The 19,381-nt window shown below is 45.5% G+C and overlaps 1 protein-coding gene across 5 annotated transcripts in view; it reads left to right on the top strand.

The window, feature by feature from the left end:
- The window catches only part of LOC143974510 (phospholipid-transporting ATPase IK-like), a 293,505-nt gene that overhangs the window by 165,530 nt on the left and 108,594 nt on the right, over window positions 1–19,381 (top strand). For all 5 annotated transcript variants that reach the window (XM_077475984.1, XM_077475987.1, XM_077475985.1 and 2 more), the window contains 3 exons: window positions 10,787–10,975; window positions 17,729–17,838; window positions 18,857–19,021. In XM_077475984.1, the coding sequence (XP_077332110.1) occupies window positions 10,787–10,975; window positions 17,729–17,838; window positions 18,857–19,021 (464 nt within the window). The remainder of the gene's footprint in view (window positions 1–10,786; window positions 10,976–17,728; window positions 17,839–18,856; window positions 19,022–19,381) is intronic.

Here is a 19,381-nt window from a genome sequence, read left to right as displayed (position 1 = left end):
AGAGACTAATCCTAAATCAGGCTTTGCTTTTCTTGTTTTATCTTCTCAGTACGTTAATGAGCATGACAAGAGTCTGTTTTGCACTGGAAACAGATGGTAGTGGCCTGTTATTCCATTGTTTCACCATTCTTTGGTATTAACTATAATAGTAGCCAGGGATGTAACAAGAACTCACAAGGCTCCATAGCCAACTTTTTCGGGGCCCTCACCAAACAGAAAAAAAACACCACTAAACAACACCCTAATCATCACAGTAATGTGGCACAGACCCAAACTGCAGCATATGTTATTTACTACCATAACAAATTGTGTTTTAAATGTCCCCTTACACTGGTGGTTAGTAGAACACAGAATGTTCCATTGCATTAATACTTTAGGAAAAATGTATTTTTACAGTGGTGTTCAGTAGGAGGAGAAATGCTTATGTTGGTGGTCAGTAAATAAAAGAATTCTCCCTTACATTGATGGTCAGTAGAAACAAGAAAGCCCCTTGTGTTGATGGCCAGTAGGAGGAAAGTTACTCCCTTACGTTGGTGGTCAGTAGAACAAAGAATGCCCCTTACCTTGGTGGTCAGTGAAACAAAGAGTGTTCCTCACCTGTGTGGTCCGTGCGAGGAAGATTTCTCCATTACATTGGTGTTCAGTATAAGGAAGAATGCCCCTATATTGGTGGTCAGGGGAGGAAATTGTCACCCCTATGGTGTTAGTCAGTAAAATTAAAGCTGTCCCCTTATTTGGGTGGTCAGTAGAGGTAACAATGCCCCCTAACATTGGTAGTAAGTGGGAGGAAGATTTCTACCGTACGTTGTCAGTCAGTGGAAGAAAAATGTTTTCTTACATTGGAGGTCAGTGGGAAGAAAATAAATCCCTTCTGTTAACTAAGAAGTTAGTAAAGAACGCTGTCTTACATGGTTGGTCAGTTGGAGGTGAATTCTACCTTACACGACAGTAGAAAGAAGAATAACTCTGTATGTGGGTCATTAGTAAGAATAAGTAGGATGGCAGGGCAAAAGTGCGAGTTGTAGGTTTACTATGCCGAGCAGAGTATATACTCTTCTGGATCCACTGGCCACTTTATCGCTGCCAGGACTAGCAACAAATGACTTCTTGTGGTGCTTTTTAATCAGTGACGGAGCAGTGGCAAACTCATCTTGACAGCAAGGAAGTGACACATGGAGGTGAGTATTTCATTTGATCTGCATAGGGGAGTTGTGTTTCCAATGGACAGTATTGCTAATGTGACCTGGCCCTAGCACACATTAGCACACATACATGCTAAACACACATGAAACGCACATATACCACAGACAAACGTAGACTAAAAACACACATGTGAAAAACAAACCTTAACTGTCTCACATGTTTTTTCAGCAGCTTGCTGCTGGTCTAGCCCTTATGAACCCTTATGTCGTGTACACACAACCAATTTTTCCATCAGAATAAACTCTGACGGTTTTTCTGATGGAGTTCCGATGAAACCGACTTTCGTACACACGATCACACCAAAGTCTGATCGTTTAGAATGTGGTGACATACAACACGTACAATGGGACTAAAAAAGGAAGTTCAATAGCCAGTAGCCAATAGCTGCCCTTGCGTAGTTTTTGGTCTGTCGGACCAGCATACAGACGAACGGTTTTCCCAATAGGAATGGATTTAAAACATGTTCTATTTCTAGGTCCATCAGAATTTTTGAAAGAAAAAGTCAGATGAAGCCCACACACGATCGGAATATCCGATGGAATGATTCCTTGGGACCTTGGGATGTGTACGCGGCATGTGTTCCCTTTAGCACCCTCTTCCTGTAGCAGCTGCCTCTGCTACTGTCCGTATTGAGCCCATTGATGCCGCTGCCGGTGAGGAAGATGTGCAGCTGCAGATCTACTGTATATGGGCTGCCAGGGCAGGAAAAACCTCTCACCCCTCCTGTTCCCCATCAGGACCCTTTCTGCCCCAGAGTGGCTGTGTGGGCCACTATGACAGGAGTTACACCTCTGATACTAGTTATAAAAAGCAAAAGGTTGTTATAAAACAGTAAAAATTATATCACTCCTAATGCATTGCATATTTACACACAGATCATTCACTGCATGTATAAGGCAGATTCACTGGGAAGATTCTTTAGGGGAAAATGGTACTAATCATTAAATCATTAAAATTATAGACATGTACTGCAAATTCACCTAAAACCATTCATTTTGCACAGTAATTTGCCCACCTTATTTAACTGTATTTTGCCTGTCTGCATTCATGTTTTTAAATATTTTTTTTGTTTATATTTTTATATATCTTTTTATGGTTCAAAATGTGGTTCATATGAGACTGGGTTTTCTGCAGCCTAGAGAGTTATATTGTGTCCTTAGATATCCTTTTTCTGTATTACTTTTGTGAAGTTTATTGTATTCTCTGCAGAAATTATGAGATCTAATGCCCCGTACACACAACCGGACTTTTTGACAGCAAAGGTCCGACGGAACGAGTCCGTCGGACAATTTGATCGTGTGTGGGCTCCATCGGACCTTTGCTTGCCAAAAATCTGGCGGACTTTAGAAATAGAACATGTTTTAAATTTTCCCACCGGAACTCCGCCGGACCGAGAAATCCGTTCGTGTGTATGCTAGTCCGACGGACAAAAACGGATGCTAGGGCAGCTATTGGCTACTGGCTATGAACTTCCTTATTCTAGTCCGATCGTACGTCATCACGTTCAAATCCGTCAGACTTTGGTGTGATTGTGTGTGGCCAAGTCCGTTCATTCGGAAAGTCTGTCGGAACTCCGCCGAAAGTCAGTCGGAAAGACCGTCAGACCTAGTCCCTCTAAAAGTCCGGTTGTGTGTACGCAGCATAAGGTTGGAATCACTATAGAATGCCAAATTGTAATTTTTTTCACAGTTTTGGAACTTAAAGATAATAAAAATATAGATTCTTATCTTCATGTTATAATTCCAGTGAGCACGATTTTTCCTGTTAAAAAAACAAACAAAAAGCAGATATTATAGTAAAAAAGAAGATGTTATAGTATAACTAAAGGCATTTTCTTTTGTTTTCTTTTTAGTTTTGGTTAGAATAGAAAGGCTGTCAGGCCTGTACTGCTGTCTTTGACACCTATAGGGAGATTCACCCTCTCTATTTCTTTTGTCTACTGTTATCACCAAAAGTAAAAGAAAATCCCAAATTCTGCATTGTCACCAGAACAGCAATAGAAGGAAAATTTTCAAATGAGGATACTAGTTCTGGTGACAACAAGGAATTCCCTCACTTTGGAGGGATTTCCTCTCACTTCCTGTTTTGGCTATGGAACAGGATTTGAATGGAACTCAAGAGACAACGATTTAAAAAAAAAAAACCCAGGGGTTATAACCCTCCCTTACTCTATCGAAAATGCCTTTAGTTCATCTTTAGTGAATGTCAGTGAGCACTTGATCAGATGAAATTCAATGAGAATCCATGAGAATCTTCAGTTTCAGGGTTTTCACAGTGAACGATTTATCAGTAAATGCAAAGTGAATGTGAATAGCACGTTCACTGCTTTATAAATATCTCCTTATGTAGCTTCTCTAAATTCATTTACTCAAATAAAATAAATATATATAAATGATATCTTCACATTTTCCCAATTTGTAAACTACATCTACCGTGTAGGTAAAATGTTATGAAAAGGGGCGTGGCCTGAACATGGAGGGATAGAGACGTGCACTGCCTGAGCTCCCGGCCGTCTCTCGCCTCAACGGACAATTCTTCCAGCTGACCCGCACTATGCCCGCTTCAAAGAAGAAGAACACACACAAAACCGGCAAACCTACTCGACCGCCGACTCCGGCAGCGCATACGAGTGATATAGAGCGGCTTTTTCACCTGTCTCAACACCGCCCCTCGGATCCCAATATGGCGCCGGAGCGCGCCCACGTGGAGATTGATCGGGCGACCTGCTCCTCTCCGGACTTGGATTCAGAGGCTTCTCAGGGTTCCTTCCTCGCCCCACACACGGGAACACCTAGAGCGCCTCGGAATGCCCTGGACGTTCTGGAGACCCCCCGACCGGCACCACCGGTGGATACGGACCTCCGTCTGCTATTACAGGCTCTCCCTACGAGAGCCGACATCACCGCTCTGATTGACAAAGTGGAGGAAACCCACCGTAAGGAACTAGCGCTTGTCAGGGGTGAAGTGAGGGACCTGTCCACTAGAGTTGCGGGGGGGGAGCATTCCCTCTCGGCCCTGGAGCATCGGGTGGAGGCTATGGAGGCCTCTCAGGCGGCGACCGTGGACATGCTCCTTACCCAGCAGTTACATCTGGAGGAAATGGAAGACCGCAGCCGCAGGAACAACCTGCGGCTGCGGGGGCTGCCTGAAGCGACGGGACCCGAGGATCTTGCGGACACTGTCGCTGCGATCTTCCGCAGCATTCCTGGAGTGGACCTACCTTCCCGCCTGGAGTTCGACAGAATACATCGTGCTCTGGGGCCCAGGTCTGTAGATCTCACCAGGCCGCGGGACGTTGTATGCCGCCTGCACCACTATGGCCTCAAAGAGGAGGTATTGCGGAAATCCTGGGAGGCCCCTACTTTGGAGTTCGATGGTGCTGAGGTGAGGATTCTACCGGACATATCCCGTGCCACCCTCCAGAGACGTGCCTTAATGAAGCCCCTGCTGGATCTTGCACGGCACTGTGGAGCTACGTATCGCTGGGGCTACCCGCTATCCGTTACCTTCCGCAAGGACCAACGGGTCTTCACTCTGCGGGCTGTGGACTCTCTACCTGCCCTGTTTAGGTTCCTAGATGTGGAGCCTATCGCAGTCCCGAATTGGCTGGCGGCTCTACCCCGCTCGCAGGGACCGGGACCGGACGTAGCGGCAGTGGTGACCGGCCGCCCAGACAGCAGCGACAACGCCGCAGACCCAGGGCGCACTCCGGAGAAGAGTCCCGTGAGCTCTGAGGTATCTTTTATTTTGTGTTACTTTGCCTGCTACCGTCCCCCCCCCCTTCCCCTGCTCCCAGATCCCGGGGTGGTAGTCGCCACCACTGCTTGTTCCTGCTGTGTGCACTCTTTGAACTGCGACTGCGGCCTAGATGGCTGGTGCCCCCCCTCTGGTTGCCTCCGTGCTGTTGGCAAGTCGATCACCCCGCATCCAGGTGCCGTTTGGGGAGCCTCTCCAGTACATACATCCCATGGAGGTGACGCACCTTACGACGGCTCTTCTCTAGTCTCGGAATGCAGGTTCCACGGACGTCCAACGCCTCTGAAGCCGCCTATGGTGAGATAACCCCACAGCTTGCAGGTCCCTAGCAGAGGGGCACTGCCCACTGTAGACTCTGGATTTTTGCTGCACGATTCACCTGCTATCCTGACTGCTTGTGGGACCTAGCTGCAGAGCTTTCTATGGGGCGGGAGGAGGGCTGGTTTTTTCACCTACTTGCTCCCATGCTCTACATCTTCCTTGGTTGGGCTTCTATATACTGTATAACGGACATGAGGTATGGTTAAAGCACATCACTTGCACTCTTTACTGGGGGACCTACGCTGTATTCACGCGGTGTGGGGGGAACCGTTCCTGCGCGAGTGCCCCGAGGGCCGGCGCTGGTTGTTTGGGGGGGTGGGCGGGGGGACTTAGAGGGGGCGATGGTTGTACGCGCCCGGGGGGGCTTCTGGTTGCCCTGCCCGGTTGTGTTGCGACCTGCTGCCCATCCTCTCAGGGCTGCTATTTGTTCAGATGCCTTGCTACGTGCTCGGTCTGTTTACTTAAACTGTTAACTTGTGGTTTAGTTCTCTAATTCTTTACTGTTTAAACTTATGTTGAATGTTTTGTGCGGTTGCACATAGTGCATTTATGACTTATAAGAGGCGGGGGGCGAGCCTGCGGAGCTGGGTCTCTGGTTTCCTGTCAGTCTCGTCCCCACCAATAGGCCGGCATATTGCCCTGGGGGTCACGGTTAGTTCCCCCGGGGTCATTATATGCTTCTACTTGCTTTCTAGGGAGACGAGGGCGCTAGGCCCACTCCCGGGGTACAGTTCTTTGTATCTTTATTTCTCCCTTCTCTGCTCTGTTACTTCCCTCTTCTATTCCCTCTTTCTCCTCATTAATTTCTATCTCTGACCTCTCTGGTCTTATCTCTCCTCTCTTTATTTCTGCTCTTGCTCGCTACACTCCGCTTTCCTGATCCTCTCCCCCTCCCCCCCTTCTCACCCCGTCCCTACCCCCCTCTTTTCCCCCTGCTCTGACCCTTTCTCCACCCTTCCTCCCCCCTCTATTACCGTCCCCGTCTACCCTTCCTGGTGTACCCCCCCTCTCTCTCTACCCCATCCCCCCCTTCTCTCTAGTTCGGTGGTCCCTCCGATTGCTATATGGCAGTGCCACGTGTGAATGTCTTGTCGCTCAACGCGAAGGGCCTAAATACGCCTGAAAAGCGCCGCATGCTCTTAGCTGATTTGAAAAGATTACATGCTGATATTGCCTTTATACAAGAGACCCATTTTAAACCGACTGCACTACCGTACCTACGCAATAGACACTTCCAATGGACGTATCACTCCACTAACCCGCTAGCTAAATCAAAGGGGGTCTCCATACTCCTCTCTAGTAGACTCCCGTGGCGATGCCAGGGATCCCTGTTGGATCCCTCGGGCAGATATGTGTTCCTCAAGGGGCTTATTGGTCAAGTACAGGTGACTTTGGCGGCCGTATACGCTCCTAACGAACTCCAAGCCACTTTTCTAGAGAGGACCATGGAAAAACTACAGGAATTTAAGGTTGGGCAATTGCTACTCGGAGGGGATTTTAATGTCCCGTTGATCCCCTCTGCAGACACGTCGTCCGGCCGGACGTCCTTGCCGATTGCTCAGCTTAAACGCATTGCGAGGACACTGCATGACTCACAACTTATAGATGTCTGGAGGCTACAACATCCGGGAGAAAGAGACTACACGTTTTACTCCCCCATGCACAAGCTTTATACCCGAATCGACTACTTTCTAATTCCCCACTCCCAATTGCACGCGGTTGAATGCTCTTAAATAGGCGACAGGACTTGGTCGGATCATGCGCCGATCTCCCTTACATACAGGCTGACTGACGCTTCCTCCCTGACGAATAGATTTTGGCGGCTCAACGAAAGTCTCTTACAGACCCCGGAAATCCTGGATGATGTCACCAAAACGCTGCGCTGTTATTTACAGGAAAATGACCTTCCGGACTGTCCACCGGGTGTTCTGTGGGAGGCCCACAAAACGGTAGTGCGGGGGGTTCTGATACGGCACGGTGCACGGATCAAACGGGAACGCGCTGAAAGGCTGAACCAGCTTCTGGGACAGCTACGCATTGTAGAGGCCAGACACAAACACGCTCCCTCACAACCTTCTGAAACTGACCTACTGGTGATCAGAAAGCAGATTACGGACCTACTACATTATAGAGCTAAAGCTGCCATCCAATCTTGCCGTAGGATGACCTATGAGTCCGGCGACAAATGCGGGAAGCTCCTGGCAAGATTGGTCAGGGAACGTAGGCTACTGACGTATGTTCCTCATGTCGTGGCGCCAGGAGGTCGGAGAGTCCATCTACCCATGCACATCACTAGTGAATTTAGAAATTTTTACTCAGACCTATACAACCTACGAACATGCCCCACGCCCCCAACCGTCCTGACTGACTACTTGGGAAAATCTCAAATGCCCTCCTTGTCCCCGACGGCGAGGGAGGACCTGGAATCCCCCATCACTTTAGCGGAAATTCATAAAGCTATAGGGACAATGAAGCCGGGGAAGGCCCCGGGACCAGACGGTTATACACTGCAATACTACAAGCGCCTGTTAGACCTGCTGGGGCAACCCATGCTTGCTCTGTTCAACGCAATAGGGGAAGGCGGGGAGTTTACTAGAGACTCGTTGGCCGCTCACATCTCGGTGATTCACAAGGAGGGGAACGACCTGACATGCTGCGGCAGTTATCGGCCGATTTCTCTCCTAAATTTAGATCTCAAAATCTATACCAAGATTTTAGCTACACGGCTAGCAGGCCATCTCCAGCGACTGATTCATTTGGACCAGGTTGGATTTATTCCGTCCCGTGAGGCCAGAGATGGTACCATGAAGGTGCTGAATCTGATTCATGTGGTGAGGAAGGCGAGATTGCCGTGCGTACTTTTAAACACAGATGCTGAAAAGGCTTTTGACCGTGTAAACTGGCCATTTATGTTTGCGGTACTTCGGCACGTAGGGCTGGGCGACAGAATGATCGCGCGTATATCTGGGGTGTACTCCACGCCGACGGCCCAAGTGAAGGTTAATGGGGCACTGTCAAATCCTTTATCAATCAATAACGGGACACGACAGGGTTGCCCACTGTCTCCTCTCCTGTTCGCATTGACTCTAGAGCCTTTTTTGGCCACGGTCAGGCTGAACCCGGATATACAGGGAGTAGCCGTGGGGGGTGTGCAACACAAAATATCGGCATACGCCGACGATATGCTATTCACGTTAACTAACCCAGGCATTTCCTTACCCAATCTACTCAAGGAATTTGAGGTATATGGGCAGTTGTCCAATTTGAAAATCAACTTTAACAAATCGGAAGCCATGGGGGTGTTGCTCCCGCCACGGTTGCTCACTGCTCTGCAATCCAGCTTTCCGTTCAAATGGACAAAGACCGCCCTGACTTACCTTGGCACTACTGTTCCTCCGGACCTTGCAGACCTCTACGCATGCAATTTTCCCCCTTTGCTGACTAAGACGCGGCTGCTTCTGGACTCATGGCACAAGGGGACCCACTCTTGGTTCGGTAGATGTAATCTACTTAAAATGTGCATCTTGCCAAAATTTCTGTATTTAATTCAGACTCTGCCGATCAAAATCCCCCCTGTTTATTTTAAACAGGTACAGGCATTATTTACCCGCTTTGTCTGGGCACAGAAGCAGCCTCAAATACCGCGTTCCCAATTGTCTCTTCCAAAACGACACGGAGGGGTGGCGTTACCAGACGTTCGGCAGTATTATAGTGCCTCCCATTTGAGTAGAGTGATTGATTGGGCCTGCAACCTTCCCACTAAATTGTGGGCCCAGATAGAACAACATCAGTGCCCGGTCCCGCTGAAGTCTGCCCTATGGTGCAGGGCTGCGCTGCCGAGGGAAGTGAAGACCCATCCGCTTATAGGCAACACCTTGTATCAGAGTGAGAGGGCGGCGCTTCAACGCTCCCTGACGACAGCGTCGTCCCCGCAGACACCGATTCTGGGTAACCCTAGATTTCCGCCGGGCCTACCGTCAACGCAGTTTCGTCAATTACGTGACTCCGACCTTACTAGGGCGTCTCAGTTTATAGCGCGCGACGGCTGGGTTTCTATTGGTGCCCTTATGGACCGAAGGGGTCCCTACGGTTTAGATTTTTGGGATGCCGCGCGTCTGCATCACTTCCTTCAGTCCATCCCGAGCCCCTTGGCTCATTCTAGACCGCTGACGGTATTTGAGGAGTACTTCTCTGGCACGGAACCTATCCCCTGACTTCTTTCTCAAATGTATGTGCTCCTGAATACGCCGCCGCCGCCAACGCACCGGATCTCTAGTCTTGAGAAATGGGAGGGGGACCTGGGCTGCACCTTCACGCCTGCACAGATTACGCAGGTTCTACGGTTTACCCTGGAATCTTCAATATGCACCAAAACACAGGAGTTGAATTATAAAATCCTCACAAGATGGTACCTGACCCCTAGCCGCCTCCACCTTGTCTTCCCGGACACGCCGGCACATTGCTGGCGTTGCGGGGAAGATAGAGGTACGCTCATACATGTTTTTTGGTCCTGTCCCAAGCTCTTGGACTTTTGGACTGCAGTCCGAAATATTGCCCAAAAATTTACGGAATGGCAAATCCCGAATGACCCAGCCTTCTTCCTCTTACATTTATCGGACTTGCCCCCTAGGAGATATGCGCGGTCAGTCTTGCGCCATCTCACCAACGCGGCCAAATCTTGTATCCCTCTGCTCTGGAAGCAACAAACTCCCCCTTCCGTGGCCATGTGGTTGCGGAGGGTGGAAGAAATTAACAAAATGGAAGATTTGATACTGACTGCTCAGGATAGGCAGGAAATTTACCGAAAGACCTGGTCCCTCTGGAATGTGTTTGTGTACTCGATAGAAGGCAGAGCCCTTATAGGGCACTAGGGGAAGTCAGGTGGGCTGATAGGCATTCGTGCAGGGGACTCCGAATTTCCTCCGCTCCCCTTCCCTAATCTTTTCCTTGCCCCTCCTTCCCTTATCCTCCTTTTTCTTAATCCTCCACCCCCTCTTTTCATTATCTCTCTCTTCTACATCATCCCCCCCTTTCTGCTTTTCTCATCTTCCCCCCCCCTTTTCTTTTTCTTATGTTAGTGTGCCGTTGCAAAACTTTTTCTTATATATGCGACCTAATGACTGCTTACAGTGGTCGTGATTTCGGCCTCTGGATCTGGACCTTGGGTTATTCACTGTACTTGGTATATTCTTGGACCCCCTTGCCGGTCCTGGCAGAGGGGGGATTCCTGATGAGGTCGACTCCATCTTTACGGTGTAATATGTAGCTGATAGTCGTATTTCCTGTTAATATGCTGCACATTATGGAGGCTGCGACCTTCACTGTCTTTGTTGTCCCTTTTTCTTTGGGGGCCCTACCCCATGTATGTGAAAATTTTGAATAAACTTATATTTGCAAAAAAAAAAAAAAATGTTATGAAAAATATGACAATACCTAAGCAGATTTCACATGGACTAATTGTGTTGGCATTTTTTTCTTTGTTATATGTTCTTTTTCATTTTTGTAGACAATTTAATCTACAAGGCTGCATCTCCAGATGAAGAGGCCTTAGTCACTGCTGCCAGAAATTTTGGCTATGTTTTTCTTGCCCGCACCCAAGAATCCATCACCATAAGTGAGATGGGTACAGAAGTAACCTACAAAATCCTGGCACTGATGGACTTTACTAGTGATCGCAAAAGGATGTCAATTTTACGTAAGTGCATGCAGCATTAAAATTACAGTATATCTAATGCAAGCCATAGATTAATGGATTTTCTTTCCTTCCACCACAAGTGAAAGGAAAGAAAATATTTTTATTCCCACATTAACACAGTCAGTGTTGTTAGGGGAATGCCTCCAAAAGCATTACTGTATTTTGCCAGCAGGGTGCTTTGCCGACCGGCAGAATACAATGATTACTGCAAGCGGCTATAGTGCATGCTAAAAATCAGACAGGCTGGTTTTACCCAAGTTGATTGATGGTTTGATTTGGGTACAATCAGCTTGACTGTAGATGGATCAAATCTTGGCTGATCCCTGCTGAACCGGCTGAGATTCAATCCATCTATGGCCGGCTTAAGTGTGGTCACAAATAGCTTTATCCTGTTGTGGTCACAAATAGCTTTATCACTGTTTTGATGGCTAGATACAATACCTAAGTTCTTGAGTGAGCATCAGTATAGGAAATAAAGTTCTCTACTCTTGGAAGTCTACATTTTTACGCAAAGAGATTTTACCATTTTGAATCGGCCAAATCACCCTTTACACTGTGGTGGATACCAGCACTTTTGAAGACCGGCAGATATAAGAAAAACAAATGTCCATCTATGGCCAAAGTACTGTGAGGTGGGATTACTTTTGTAACTGCAATGGCTTTGTATATGTAGAACCCCTTACCCTCCAGAGGATATAAGAGACCACCAAAGGTTAGGTGGGCTGATATTTTCTTGACCTGTAGTGAGGATGTCACTTTTATAAAGTTAACAGAGTTTATCAAAGACCACAAAATACCCAAAATAACAATGCATAAACTCTGAACAAACCCCTACTTACAATCGTACAAGTAAAAATAATATTTACACAGAACCAGCAGTTGCAGCACTACAAAGCAAGCCCTACTGGATTGGCGCAGGGCCAATGTGGTGCTCATATTTAAAAAGGGCTCAAAGTCTTTACCAAGTAACTATAGACCTGTTAGATTAACTTTTAATCACACACGGCTAATGTGTAAGGTAAAGTCTACAGGCTTGGAAAGATCCGTTTGTAAATGGATAGAAAACTGTCTAAAAAAAACGAATTCAGAGAGTAGTGGTTAATGATTCTTACTCTGAATGGACTAAGCTTATCAGTTGGTACCCCAAGGTTCAGTGTTGGGACCCTTACTTTTTAATATCTTTATAAATTATATAGGGTCTGGGATTAAAAGTACCATTTGCAGATGGCACCAAGCATGCAGTGGAATAACGTCCTTACAGGATGTCTCCCATTTTCAAGCCAAACTCAATGCACTGTCTACTTGGCCAACTAAGTGGCAAATGAGGTTTAATGTTGATAAATGTAAAGTTCTGCACTTGGGGGCTAAGAATATGCATGCATCATACATACTAGGGGGAGTACAACTGGGGAGATCCATAGTGCAGAAGGATCTGGGGGTTTTGGTAGATCATAAGCTCAAATAATGGAATGTAATGCTAAGCTGCGGTTTCCAAACCGAGCAAAGTCCTTTCTTGTATTAAGAGAGGTATGGACTCCAGAGAGAGAGATAATTTATTCCCTGTACAAATCATTAGTAAGACTTCATCTGGATTATGCAGTCAGTTTTGGACACCAGTTCAAAAAGGATATTGGGGAACTGCGTCTCGGGGGATCAGGAAGGAATTTTTTCTCCTGCTGTATCAAATTGGAGCATGCTTTGCTGAGGTTTCTCGCCTTCCTCTGGATTAACTGTGGGTGAAGGATTGTTATATGGGATTGTATGATATTTTTTTTGTGTGTTGAACTAGATGGACTTGTGTCTTTTTTCAACCTGACTAACTATGTAACTATGTACAGTCCCTGGATGAGCCACCAGACCTACTGCAATGTTCTAGCATTCTCTTTGTTCTTCAAACACTCTACAGACGATTAAGTTCTACCTTGGTGATTCTAACCAGAATTTAGCATCACTCCAGTCAAAACCGCAGGCCAGGCAATGCAATCTTCAGATCCCAGCCTTGAGCCTATCTTTATCAGACACGTGTCCCCCTTCTCCAAACAGCAGGACTGGAAGGTGAGGCCCAACAGCACACACTTTTGACCCAGGCAAAGCCTGGGAGGCAAGAGAGCAAGAGAGGCAAGAGAGTTTCCAGAAAGTTCAATCCAAAATTTATACGTTTGCCAAGCACGCACCACTGGCAATATACCATACCAGAGTGATATAAATATTCTTAACTTCATAAATCTTCCCACACTATTGCCAGAGACACTTCCCAGCAGTGAACAGAAGTAAATAATCATTTGAATTTAGGAGAAAACCCATAGAAATAAAAACTATCAATTCACTAGCTAGAACACTATCTACGTGGAGTTTGCATGTTCTCCCTATGCTTGTGTGGGTTTTCTCCCTAGCACCAAAGACATGCTGGTAGGTTAACTTTGCTAATATTTAAATTGGCCCTAGTATGTGTATGTATGTGATGGAGAGACCTTAGATTGGGAGCTGCTTAAGAGCAGGCACTATATAAAGGACCTGCACCTGGTATGTAAAGCTGCCCATAGACATCACTTAGGAGAGGCAACTGTACGGGTCTATGCACAGGGCATTGTATAATGCACCCGCATGGGCGTATGCTCCAAATACAGCACACGTGCTAGCACTCACTTTATGCACACCCCCCCCCCCCCCAAGTTATTTTGTATAGCCGCATCTTATTATTGAGATCTGAGTAGCTTTTCACAACAGCTGTGGGTCCTGGGAAGGATTTTACAGAGGCATTGGGTGCTGTCCAAGCCAAACCAGTTGTGTTACATAAGCACCCATCACCCGATTGGCTGAAAGGAGATCCGATTGGATTGACTGGCTGTAGGAGGAGGGAGGAGACACATGAAGGAGAGGAGGGAGAAGACGGGAACAGAGCCAACAAGAAGCATGCAGCCTGGAGAGAAGCTGATGTGTGAGGCCTGGACTGGGGGAGATAGTGCCGCCCATGACCCAGCTGGCCCACCCCCCGGGGGGGGTGGCAAGGGTAGGCGAGCATGGAGCTCTGACCTTTTCGCAAAACTGAGTTGATTTATTAAAGGCAAATAGACTGTGCACTCTGCAAGAGCAGTTGCTTCAGAGCTTAGTAAATTCATCATCATCCAATCAGGTAACAGAAGAAAAGGCACCTCTAAGTGCAGAATTAAAACTTTTAATATCTCCAAAAAGGATTAAAAACACTTACAGGATATAAGAATGAAGGGAGCATTTCACATGTTATTAAGGCATGTGATCCGGCATCAAGAAGGTCCCAGTTTGTTATAGGTTTCCAGGGGTGTTGATATGCAGCAGCAGAAGATTGCATAAACTATTAGGGAGCGATGAGCAATCTGGCTGCTGTGTCTCAATCTATATCCATATATTAGCTTCACTGTCAGCCTGAGCTCCGTATTCCTCCTTTATGTCTATTTTGTGATGTCCTGTTTTGTCCTGTTATACTTGTTTTCCCTTCCTGTGTAAAGGATACATGTTGTGCTTTCCTGCGCTTCTCTGTGCAGCTATCTATGTCCACAAAGCACAGTATATTGTAATCCTGGGATAACGTTGCACTATTCTCCTCCTCCACTCCAACCCATAGTCCCAACCACAGCCCACCCACAGATTATAAGAAGCTATGCTTCTGCTAACCTGTAGTCATTGGCTTGAAGCATTTCCGAAACGCGTCCCATTTTGATGACCTACTTTCCGTTTGCGGTCCACGCCGGATGTCGTCCCCTCCTGCTGACGTCATTTCCGTGATTCACGTTCCACGCTTACTCTGACAGCTTGATTGCTCCACCAGTGCTTCCAGAACTTGTGGCATCCATCTGCTGGTCACCCATGCTGCTGCATATCGACACCCCTGGAAACCTATAACACACTGGGACCTTCCTGATGCCGGATCACCTGCCTTAAAAACATGTGAAATGCTCCCTTCATTCTTATATCCTGTAAGTGTTTCTAATCCTTTTTGGGGATATTAAAAGTTTTAATTCTGCACTTAGAGGCGCCTTTTCTTCTGTTTGTCTTTTACTAGAGATTGCTCCCCTCTTTGAGTGCTTCCCTAAGTGTTTGAAGACCTCATCATTTGAATAACTCTACTCAACATAGACATTATCTGCCTGGTCCTGCTATTCAGAGTGACCTTATATACACTTTTTATCTTCCAATCACATGCAAAAAAAATCCTTGCTGGAGGGTATTCTTTGTAAAGTGAAAGTTTACCTCATTTGCTAAGCTCTGGAGCAACTGCACTAGCTGACTGCAACTGCACTTTGCAAAGGGCACAGTCTCTTTGCCTTAGTAAATCAACCCCACAGTGATACAATCTGTATGATCTGTTTTTGTGAATGGCAGCACTGCCTGAGTGGCATGTGCTGCCAGAGCCCACAGGCGAATTTATTAAAAGAGCCATATTCACTTTCACCTTTGTTTTCCTAAGTTATCTAAAAAGGTAGAAAGTAGACATTTTTCTTCAACTTGATTATTTGAAGTCACGGGCTACGTTGAAAGTGACTTCTGTACTAATTCAGCTCAATGTTGGAGAAAACATTTTAATGTAATTCACAAAAACAGCAACGCAGGTTGTACAAACCCTGATTGGAACAGTTACAACTGCAGCAAAAAAGTGTTACCGGGGAGCACACATATCTTCCTGGCAATCTCTATTCCTGCCCAATCTATGAATTGCGCTGAAATATTGTGGCTGGAGACCTCCAAGTGATAATTTGTTGATTTAATAAATTAAACATTAAAAGGCTTTTTCGAATCACAGAGAAATATAGTTACATAGTTACATAGTTAGTCAGGTTGAAAAAAGACACAAGTCCATCCAGTTCAACCTTAAAAACAAATAAATAAAATAAAAAATAATCGTACAATCCAAATACCCAATTTTATGCCCACAATTGATCCAGAGGAAGGCGAAAAAAAAAAACCAGCAGAGCATGCTCCAATTTGCTACAGCAGGGGAAAAAAATTCCTTCCTGATCCCCCAAGAGGCGATTGCATTTTCCCTTGATCAACTTTACCTATGTTAGTACCTAGTTATATTATGTACCATCAGGAAAGTATCCAGGCCTTTCTTAAAGCAATCTACTGAGCTGGCCAGAACCACCTCCGGTGGGAGTCTATTCCACATTTTTACAGCTCTAACTGTGAAGAAACCTTTCCGTACTTTAAGATGAAATCTCTTTTCCTCTAGACGTAAAGAGTGCCCCCGTGTCCTCTGGGTTGACCGTACAGAGAACAACTCAATTACAAGTTCACTATATGGATCCCTAATATATTTGAACATGTTGATCATATCCCCCTTATTCTCCACTTCTCAAGAGTGAATAAATTTAGTTCCTCTAATCTCTCCTCATAGCTGAGCTCCTCCATGCCTCTTATCAGTTTGGTTGCCCTTCTCTGCACTTTCTCCCGTTCCCCGATATCCTTTTTGAGAACTGGTGCCCAAAACTGAACTGCATATTCCAGGTGAGGTCTTACTAATGATTTGAACAGGGGCAAAATTATATCTCTCTCTCTGGAGTCCATACCTCTCCTAATACAAGAAAGGACTTTGCTCGCTTTGGAAATAGCAGCTTGGCATTGCATGTTGTTATTAAGCTTATGGTCTACCAAAACCCCCAGATCATTCTCCAGTATGGATTCCCCCAGTTGTACTCCCCCTAGCATGTATGATGCATGCATATTCTTAGCCCCCAAGTGCATAACTTTACATTTCTCAACATTAAACCTCATCTGCCACATAGTCGCCCAATTAGACAGTGTATTGAGGTCGACTTGTAAATTGGAGACATCCTGTAAGGACATTATTCCACTGCATATCTTGGTGTCATCTGCAAAGACAGAAATGTTACTTTTGATCCCAGACCCAATATCATTTATAAAGATGTTAAAAAGTAAGGGTCCCAGCACTGAACCTTGGGGTACACCACTGATAACCTTAGACCATTCAGAGTAAGAATCATTAACCACTACTCTCTGAATTCTGTCTTTTAGCAAATTTTCTATCCATTTACAAACTGATATTTCCAAACCTGTAGACTTTACCTTACACATGAGCCGGGTGTGGGGAACTGTATCAAACGCTTTTGCAAAATCCAAGTATACCACGTCCACTGCCACCCCTCTGTCCAAGGTTTTACTTACCTCCTCATAAAAAGAAATCAGATTTGTCTGATAACTTGTGTCTTTCATGAATTCATGTTGTCTGTTGCTTAAAGTGTTTTTGTTCAGCAAGAACTCGTCTATGTGGTCTTTTATTAAACGCTCCAGTATCTTCCCAGCTATAGAAGTTAAGCTAACAGGTCTATAGTTACTTGGTAAAGACTTTGATCCCTTTTTAAATATAGGCACCACGTTTGCCCTGCGCCAATCCAGTGGGACTATTCCCGTCATTAATGAATCCCTAAAAATTTGTAACAATGGCTCTGAAATTACAGAGCTCAATTATTTTAGGATCCGTAGGTGGATGCCATCAGGGCCAGGTGCTTTATCCACCTTTATTCCGTCTAAGTATTTCTGGACCGTATCACTTTTGAGCCATTGTGGCTTAATATTTGTATTAAAAATCAGTTTTTTTCTTATATTTTTCTTAAAATATAAATAATTTATTTTCATAGTTCAGTTGTTTTTTTTAAAGGTATATTTAGAAGGAAAGGGGTTCACTTGGAGCTCCAGCGGAACCTTTGCCTATAAAAGATCGTATTCACAAGTATTTATATTTATTTGTTTCTCTTACAGTAAGAAATGAAGAAGGAAAAATAAAACTTTACACCAAAGGAGCGGACAGTGTGATATTACAGCGCCTGCATCCTAACTGTAACACAGAGGTCCTTATGGATGCTTTGGATGTAAGTGGATGCACGCAGATAGTTATAGACATTTTTTATGCCTAGTGTAAATTTCCCAGAGATTCGCTTCATCTTTACCTGTGCATGCCTGTCCGCCGTATTTGTAAATTTGTTGTACATACATGCGTGGGTAATGCAAAGAAGTATTGGGGGCAAGCTGTGTGTGGCACATGCTGCTCCTGGGAGAAAAGTGCCAGGAAATGTATGCTAAGCATTAGAAAAATTCCTGTAATTGTCTGTGTGCATGAACCTTTATAGATCCTAGGTTGTGTAGTTATAGCATAGTCCAGTCTATCATTCCACCACCCAGGGCCAGGACAAGGGCTGGGCAGAAGACACAGCTGCCCTGGGCACAGCCTGTATTGTAGTGGTGGAGTTGCAGCAAGTTATACTATAAGGCTGATGGGAGTAGCAACAGCAGCATCACTACTTCTGTTAGCCCAGCGCTGGAAGCAGCGAGGAGAACAGGAGAGAGCCAGGAGGAGGTATGGGCTGTGCTCTCTCTCCCCCTCCTCCTCATAAGCTCACACATAATGAAGGGGTGGGGCGCAATTTGCCATCTTTGCCCTGGGCACTGGATGATCTTGTCCATGCACTGCCACCACCACCAAGACACAACTGCTATTGGTTGTGCCCTTGTTGTATCCAAATGTGCTTACTTCCTGTTCAGATGATGGGTGTCAGACAGAAGAGGAAGTAAGTGGAAGTCACTTCCACAGTAACACAGACATATACATCCTCCCACAGGTTTTAACTCTTCCCCACTCTGCACTAAATAAAATGTAAAAACATGTTGGCTGGAGTTAGGCTTTATAAACCTGCATTAACCATTTTGTATATAAGAAGGGAAAGGTTTTCTTTAAACTAACATGATTGTACATTTGGGTAGAAGCCACAAAGAAAGCTTCATTCAAGCAAGCAGCAGAGGACAGGAATTATCTGTATTTGTTCAATAAAATATGTATATGTGATGTAAGTTCTACAAAGATTAATTTCTAATCTGCTGCTACTCTCCTAGGTCTTTTCTGAAGAGACTCTGAGAACACTCTGTCTGGCATATAAAGAGGTAGAGGAGCATGAGTATAGGACGTGGGAAGTAAAGCACCACGAAGCCTCTATAATACTTCAGAATCGCGAGGAACATCTTGGACAAGTATATGAGTACATAGAAAAAAATCTACAGGTAACAGCAAGTAACTGAAATGATACTCAGGCTTTGGTGCATCATTGTGCTATGACTGAAATGACAGTTCATAATGTTGTGAAAGGTCCATTAGTTGGAGTGGCCTATAACCTTCCTGTACCACCAGGTGTCCAGCACTATGATGCAAGAGTAGGGGACTACACCAGTTTTGTTAACATTTTACCCAGTGTAGCAACTGGTTTTATATAACAATATACTATACTATAAGAGCTCATTCCCACTGGTGCATTGATTAGTGCACCTGTGCAGAGAGCAGATAAAAAAGATGGTTGCTTACAGAGCTCTGTAGCTCAAGCTGGATTTTGCACATATTGTACATGTCAATGTGTATGTCTCTTA

This window comes from Lithobates pipiens, unplaced genomic scaffold, assembly GCF_037356315.1.
Source record: "Lithobates pipiens isolate NorthernLeopardFrog02 unplaced genomic scaffold, aLitPip1_a1.2 Scaffold_13, whole genome shotgun sequence".
Taxonomy (NCBI): domain Eukaryota; kingdom Metazoa; phylum Chordata; class Amphibia; order Anura; family Ranidae; genus Lithobates; species Lithobates pipiens.
Note: the sequence above shows the minus strand (reverse complement) of the source record. Positions and strands in the feature narration are given on the sequence as shown.